This window comes from Myotis davidii, unplaced genomic scaffold, assembly GCF_000327345.1.
Source record: "Myotis davidii unplaced genomic scaffold, ASM32734v1 scaffold238, whole genome shotgun sequence".
NCBI classification, from domain to species: domain Eukaryota; kingdom Metazoa; phylum Chordata; class Mammalia; order Chiroptera; family Vespertilionidae; genus Myotis; species Myotis davidii.
In genome coordinates this window covers 5,290,784-5,298,298 of record NW_006293779.1, presented here as the reverse complement: position 1 = coordinate 5,298,298, position 7,515 = coordinate 5,290,784, and the positions used below count along the sequence as shown (strand labels likewise).

Below are 7,515 nucleotides of genomic sequence, written 5' to 3'. Positions count from 1 at the left end.
CCTCCGCCCCCCGCCTCCCAGCTCACAGAGACCCCCTTTACTCAGACTCCCTTTCTGGCCGGTTGCTTCAATCATCTGGTTTCTTGCCTGCTGGCCAAAAAGCATGTGCCAAGATCTACTCCTACAGCCTGCAGGGCTACAGGTGAGCACCTCGCAGGGAGAGGGGGGAGAGATGGATGGGTGTTCAGGGTGGTGATGGCATTGACAGTCAGTGGGAAGCAAGGGTGGTTTTCCTTTCCCAAGGCCTCCCTTCCCCAGCTCTGGGGAGCCATACTGCCTGAGGAAACTCAGCCCTCCTCTCTCCTGTCATCTGCAGCTGGCTAGAGGAGACGCTGCCGGCCTGGGGCGCTCACCTGCTGACTGTGGTGGGGCCCAGCTTACAGCTCGCCTGGACCCACGTCAATGCCACAGTCAGCTTCCTTTCTGCCCACTGTGCCTCCCACCTTGTCTGTTTCGGTGACAGCCTCGCCAGCCTCTTCCAGAGGGTAAGCCAGAGACGGGCTGGTCTCTCCAGCAGCTGAGTTCTTGGGAAGGTGCAGCCCCACATGGACTGGGTCCTTGGGGCCAGGATGCATTCCGGGAGCACCCTAACCCCATTCATTCTCCGTGCTCCAGCTCCAGCTCCCTGATGTCCTGAGCCAGCTGCTCCATTCTCTGCGGGAGCTGCTCCTGCTGCTATACCACAGCGTGCTGTTGCCGGTGTGGCACCTGCTGCTTGAGGCCCTGGCCCAGGCCCAGCAGCACTGCCACCAGGTGTGCAGGTGAGACCCTCGGCCAGGGCTCCAGCAGGAACCCAGTGGCCCCCATGCCCTTTTTCCAGGGACAAGGCTTCTCTGTTCAGGCTCTCTGCCCTGCCCCTTGCTCATCCCTTGGCCACTGGTAGGTGGTTGTGGGTCTGAGTTGCAGCCTTGTGGCTTGACACAGCTGCACATCACTACTTCCCAAGCCCCACCAATGTTCTGCTTTCCTCCCAGAGGTCCGGTGACCTGGGACTGCGTGAAGACACAGCTCAGTGAGGCTGCCCACTGGATCTGGCTCTGCCTACAGGACATCACAGTGGCTTTCTTGGACTGGGCACTTGCTATGATATCCCAGCAATAGGCCCTGCCTCCGTGGCCACTAGTCTCTGTCTGAAACGGGCCACCTGAGACTGCTGGAGGCAGTTCTGCATGGGGTCTTTTTAACTTGGTGCCTGAGTTCTGTACTCTAGGCCAGTTGTCTCTTCCCCAATTTTTGGTGATGACTGAGCCCAGGGGTATCTCAGCCTCCTCCACGATTCCACGGAACACTTCTCCGGCCCTATCGCACATAGCTCCCAGCATCTGCCCTGGGCTGGTAGCCTCTCTAGCCTCCTCTCTCATCTCCTGCCTTCCATCTCACTCCTGAGGCCCCAAACACCTCATCCCCAAAGATGGGTCTCCAGTGAGTGGCTTCTGCATTCTTCGATGGATGATTTCTGCTCCCGTACTTCAACCACAGCAGGAAAAGGAAGGGACTTCCAGAGACTATGGCACCACCGTGGGGAAGAGCAGCTTCACTTCTACCCACAGCCTGCACCTCAAAATGCCCAGCGTAGGTCCTTCCAGGCCCCTCTCAGCCCCCTCCATCGCGATCCTTTCTCCTCACCATTCCCCTTCAGTGCTGGGGGTGTGGAGGGCCTCCGCCTCCAAGTCCAGCTTCTCGCTGTCGCCCGCCCCTCCATCTGTCGGGGGAGCAGAGTCCAGTTAGTTGTGTGCCTCGGCACGGGGAACCTTCCAGCAGCCGGTTGAGACAGGCTTCAGTATATGGCTCCTGGATGTGCCTACAGGTGGAATAAAGGACACAGCTTTGATTTCTAGCTTTCCTCTCTGCCTCCTCTTACAGGAATTCCCATAGCTGTGGACAGGATAAATATAGGCGCCTGCACATTCCCCTTGGCCCCCTGCCCGCCTGAGGGCCGTAGCTCCTGGCAGTAATTGCACTCTGGTTAAGGAAGCCCACACCCATCCTAAACTTGGGCCTGCGGAGGGTTCTGGACCTCTTCCTGCTCCCCTTGTCTCACTGTCACTGATTCATGTCCCACTTGTGATTTGCCGTGACGGCTTAGTGATGTATGCGTGGAAATGCAGGGAAGAGTGTCCAGGGGGAATTCTTGGCCAGCAATCAGGTGTCTTCTGCCTTGCCAGGACCTTATTAATCGGTTTGTTTTCTAAGGCAGCGAGTGAAAGATTTAGAACTCTAAGAGGCAGGATCAAGGGTTTATCACCAGAGTGTCTCTTAATTTTTGACTTGAGACTGTCATAACTGCGCGGGTTTTAGTTCTCACCTCGAGTTTCTTGGATGTTTCTAAACCAGCAGTACCAGAGGTGCACTGCCCACTCACATTTTGTTCCCTTGTTAGAATGTTACCTCTTGGGAGTGAAATAGCCCACGTTGGGCAGAACCCAGCTCTCCTAGTGGCAGACAGCCATGACCATTGTTTCACAGAAATTGGAAACCCTGCCTGACAAAGAGCAATGGTCTAGGACTGCTGGACTGGACTACCTAAGGGTCCCAAAACGTGTCCTATTTCCTCAATTCTTCCTCACCAATCAGAAACAAATGGATTCAATTCTTAGGAATAGTGAAGCTTTGGAACTGGCCTGTATTCATGGCCAGTAGAAGGGGCTGGTATGATCCTACACTGGCAACAGCAAAGGACAAAGTGATGACACTGCCCTGCCATGTCCTCGAGTCCCGCCAAGGCTGCTGGGCTGAGTTCTTGCAATCCAGCAACTGCAAGGATGCTACTTACAAGTGCTGCACCGGCTTCTAATGTGTGTACTAGACCGGTTCCTTTCATTTCTGACATAATCCTGGGGTGCAACATTTCCCTTCAGCTTAGGTTAGCTGAAGTGTCCACACTAACACCTGAATTGGCTTCGATAGATGTAGTTGGTTGACCCAATACCTGAATTGCCAAAAATTCTTCCTGTGTCAAGGGAGTAGGCCAGCGTTTCTCCTGCTGTCCTGTGATGCTAAACCAGATATCCAGATGTTTCATTTCTGCAGAACTGTCAACAAACTCATCCAAACAGCCAGTGAGTTGAACCAGTGTGGACTAGTGAAGCGAGCACACTGGTGCTGACAGGTGGGCAGGGACTGTTGGTGTTATTAGAACAGAGTCTGACGCCTCAGAGGGTCACATCTGGACACGGTAACTACTTTTCACACACAGCTGGAGTTCTATAGATAACGTGCCATAAAGCTGAAGGGCAGTTTAAATATGGTTATCTCTTACTAACTTCAGTTATTAACAAATGGTGTTGAACTGCAAATTAGATCAAAAGACTCGTTTGAAACACGTTTTTCTAAGCTTAAACTGTTTCCACATTCCTCTGGTGATTTGTACCCAGTCTACAGCTTTAGAGCAGGCCAACTTGATGGACCAGCCCGACTTACTGTGGATAGATGATCTTGCCAGGCAGATAACGCTGGTCTCACACCTGCTGACCTATTCTCAAATGCCCCCACCCCTGAGAGGAAGTGTTGCCCACAGAGAGGACGTGCCTTGCCTGCCTTAGTCCAGAATGACCCAGTTGTCAGTTACACTGAAATTTCAGTGGTTGGATGACCTCAGCATTTTAATGCTGCCTTATCTCCTAAATGAGTTTGAATTTAAGTGAACGCTTCAAGTGATCTAACTTTTTTAAAATTTTTCTTCATGGTTCTGCTCCCAAAAGTGCTTGAGGGGATAAAGGACTTTGCTTTTCCCCATGTGATATTCCATTTTACTGGGTATTTTTCATTGCCCCACACTTGAGGTAAAAGAAATTTGAGGGGACAGGGGAGCTTCCATTGTTCAGGGTATGAGTGAATATTTATTGAATATTGGATATTCTGCCTATGAATAAAATAATGGAATTCAGACACATTTTTGGATATGCCTTGGTGTAATTTTTTTATTGTGTTAGCATACCAGTTATTAAATTTTTAATGGACTTTATTTTTAGAGCAGTTTTACATTCACATTAAAGTTGAGCCAAAAAATACATAGCCCTTGCCAGTACACTTGCACAGCCTCACCCACTGTCAACGCCAGTGAACCTAAGACACATCACTGTCATCCAAAGTTTGTAGTTTACATTCATCGTACTTTGTATTATTTCAATCTTTTTAAATTGGTTGAGACTTGCCTAAGGCGAGCTATCCTGGAGAATGTTCGTGTGTACTAGAGAAGAATGTGTTCTGATGCTGTTGGGTGGACTGTCCTCCTTGTCTGTCAGGTCGAGTTGCTGTGTTGATCAAGGCCTCCATTTCCTTATTGAGCATATCATACACACATCCTAATGTAAAGAACACAAATCAAGAAAGCGCTAAACACAATAAAAATATGGACAAAAGACAATTCATAAAATAAATGAAAATGAACCATAGACTTGAAAAAAGTCATTTCATTGGTTAAAAAGTGCAAATTTAAAATAAGATATCACTTTACTTTTGTATATAACATTGATGAATTTTTTTAATGATAATATACTCAGTAAATGCTATGGTAGAAAGTGGTATAATGTTTCTGGGAAGTAATTTGATACTATTTATCAAAAGGTTTAAAACTTTCATACTGTTTTTACCAAGTAATTACACTCCTAAAAATATATTCTGGCTTTTTGCATAATTCTGAAAGAATTATTTATCAAAATCATGTGAGGCTCCAAACTGTAAAAATAATAAAAAATTAACAAGTATATACATTCTTGAGTATAAAAAAGTAAGCCGAAACATGGACAAAGATTTATATTTCAGAACATTTATTGTAGCAGTATTAATAAAAATTTGGATATAAACTGTCTGGCAATAAGATGAATATTTAAATAAATTGTGGTAAAACCAAAGGGCTTCTCAAATTATTCCAAAGAATCTATAATGATACGAGAAAATGTTTATAATTAATTGAGCTTAATTTATTGAAATGTTGCCTATAATAAAAAACACAGAAAATAAGTGCTGACAAGGATGTGGAGAAATTGAAACCCTCCTACATTGCTGGTGGGAATGTGAAGTGGTTCCGACACTATGGGAACAGTCTGACAATTCTTCAAAGAGTTAAACATATAGTTACCATAAAACCCAGAATTCCACTCTTGGGTACATAACCAAGAGAAATGAAAGCATATATTCACACAAATTTCTTCGTGAATGTTTATAAAACCATTATTCATAAAAGCCAAAAGGTGGAAATCGTCCATCAAAACAGGAATGGAAAACAAATACACAACAGATGGATGGATAGGGATAAAGTGATATATCCATACAAGGGAATAATTTCACCATAAAAAGGGAGCAAGTACTAATACCGGCTCCAACCTGGATGAGTCTCAAAAACATTGTAAGTGAAAGAAATGAGAACAAAAAGTCCCATGTTCTGTGATTTTCCCCCCATGAAATCTCCAGAATGGGCAAGTCCGTACAGCCAGAAAGCAGATTCGTGGTTGCCAGGGGATGGTGGTTGGGAGTAATTGCTTAAAAGGGTAGGAGGTGTTCTTCCAAGCCTGGTGATTAAACACAAAGTTTTGAAACTAGAGAGAGGCGGTAATTTGCTCAACATTGTGAATGCATTAAATGCCGCTGAAGTGTTCATACTTTAAAGTTATTTATTGTGTTATGTGACTTTCGCCCTCCTCCCCCAAATAAATAACAACATAAATATGTTCTACTTCCCAGTCTTCCCTCCCCGCCCCTCGCCCCCAAAGAGAGTGCTAAACACGCCAAGCTAACGCTCGGAGACACAATGGTACCATTTGCAGCAACAGAGCCAAGTTAAAATCAAGATGTTACCATCCTGCTTTGTGGGTGGGCGCAAAGAGGTGTTGTGCTCAGCGGCATCGGACCTCGGATTTAAAAGCACAGCTCACGAGAACCCAAAAAATGTCGGAGCGGTGCGGGGCTTGAAATCATCACCAGGTTGCACAGGCAGCTGGCCACAGAGCTGGAAATGGAGGTCGGGTCTTCCCGTACACCCACCCCAGCTGACGACCCAGCAAGGATTCACACAAGAGTTGGGTTTTCGTTTTCAGGCTTCCTTGTTTTTAAACCCCCGGAGCTCCTGGTGGGCAAAGGATTGTGGGCTGGCTTTGCGGCCCCGGGAAAGATGTATGACTAGGCCACTGTTTAGCTTAGTTTCTTATTTAGCCATTCTCCACATTGTCTACTCCCTCTGGGCCCCGCCCGCCAGTCCCACCTCGCGGGGTTTCGAGGCAGCTGGAGCCCGCGCCGCCCTGCAAACCTCGAGCAGCTCTGCGGTTTGTATCTTTCTTGCCCTAGTCGGGACGAATAGCCGACAAAACGTTGGTTAATGGACTGAATGAATGTACTTCCCACCTGGAGAGCAGGATAAAGCGAAGGGGAATGGGGAGCAGAAAGAGCAAACGCAAGCCGTCGGCTTGGCGAACGGGGCTGGCGCGTTGCAATTGCAGAGCGTGCGAGGGTGCCGGCCCCGCTGGGCCCTGCCGCCCAGAAGGTCAGGGTTGCGAGCGGGGTCTCCAGGCGTCCGCAGTCCTACGGAAGCCTCCGGGAGCGGCGGCGGGAGGGGGTGCATTGTTTTGTGGGAAGCAGGAAAACGGAAGGGAAATGTGTTGCCCGCGTTTCCTCCGTCCGGGGTTGGGAAGTGGGTCCTTTGCTCTCACTCGTCTCTGCCTTTCTTGTTGCGTGTGGTCTGGAGGGGCTCGGCCCGTGTGAGCTTCTATAAAAAGTGAAGTCCAGGCTCTGGAAAGCTCTGCGATCCCGGGGTAGCGAGGCCTCGGTAAGCATTAGAGGGCAATCTGCGGACGGCTTCACCAGCGGGGCCTTCGATAGCTCAGTTGGTAGAGCGGAGGACTGTAGTGGATGAGCCGTGGCAATCCTTAGGTCGCTGGTTCGATTCCGGCTCGAAGGACTTCGTACAATCTTTTTTAAACTCCACCCACCTTGGACGGTGGGAGGCTTATTCGAAGGCAGACTGAATTCCTGAACACTACCGATATTCTGTAAAACCTGCAAACTGGTCAGGATACATACAGTGTAAGTACTCTCTTGTGGGTTAAATGCAGATCTTTTAGGTGTTTTAATTTCTTTACTATTGCTTACGTGTAGTTATTTCTACCTTTTAAAACTTCGCCTATGGTTCCCTCATACTCTGGTGCTAAATTAATGTCCTGAATTTTGGTTCTTCATTGGTCAGCAGACATCTTGTAACAACGTGTAAGGTAACTGGAAGGGAGGCAGCCACAGCCGGGGGATTAGCTCAAATGGTAGAGCGCTCGCTTAGCATGCGAGAGGTAGCGGGATCGATGCCCGCATCCTCCACTCAGCTTTTGCCCTCCCCTGGGGGGAGCGGGAGACCAGCTGAGCCGGTTGAGTGTAACAGCCAGAGGAACGCGGCCGGCGGTGATCACTTTCACACATGGCCCCTTGGTTTTTAACGTCTTTTCTGTTTACTACTCGGTCCCTTCGTCCCCTCCTGCCGCCAGGCCGGCGGTTGACTATCTCCCGAGAAAGCGCTCGCGCAACCTCCCGCCC

At 48.6% G+C, this 7,515-nt stretch overlaps 1 protein-coding gene and 2 non-coding genes across 4 annotated transcripts in view; all 3 read left to right on the top strand.

Annotated features, from left to right (window-relative positions):
- The window catches only part of TMEM214 (transmembrane protein 214), a 10,082-nt gene extending 6,190 nt beyond the window's left edge, over nucleotides 1-3,892 (top strand). Inside the window, exons 14-17 of one of the 2 annotated variants that reach the window (XM_006767486.2) lie at nucleotides 46-142; nucleotides 317-485; nucleotides 622-761; nucleotides 975-3,892. In XM_006767486.2, the coding sequence (XP_006767549.1) occupies nucleotides 46-142; nucleotides 317-485; nucleotides 622-761; nucleotides 975-1,101 (533 nt within the window). In that variant the 3' untranslated portion in view covers nucleotides 1,102-3,892. Of the gene's footprint in view, nucleotides 1-45; nucleotides 143-316; nucleotides 486-615; nucleotides 762-974 lie in introns of both variants that reach the window. The other variant, XM_015566370.1, reaches the window with a different exon arrangement.
- A 2,911-nt stretch (nucleotides 3,893-6,803) lies between these two features.
- TRNAY-GUA lies at nucleotides 6,804-6,892 on the top strand. Its single transcript is given in 2 exon segments — nucleotides 6,804-6,840; nucleotides 6,857-6,892. It is a non-coding gene; the product is annotated as a tRNA-Tyr (tRNA).
- Nucleotides 6,893-7,229: 337 nt separating this feature from the next.
- TRNAA-AGC lies at nucleotides 7,230-7,302 on the top strand. The gene has a single exon. It is a non-coding gene; the product is annotated as a tRNA-Ala (tRNA).
- Nucleotides 7,303-7,515: the final 213 nt, after the last annotated feature.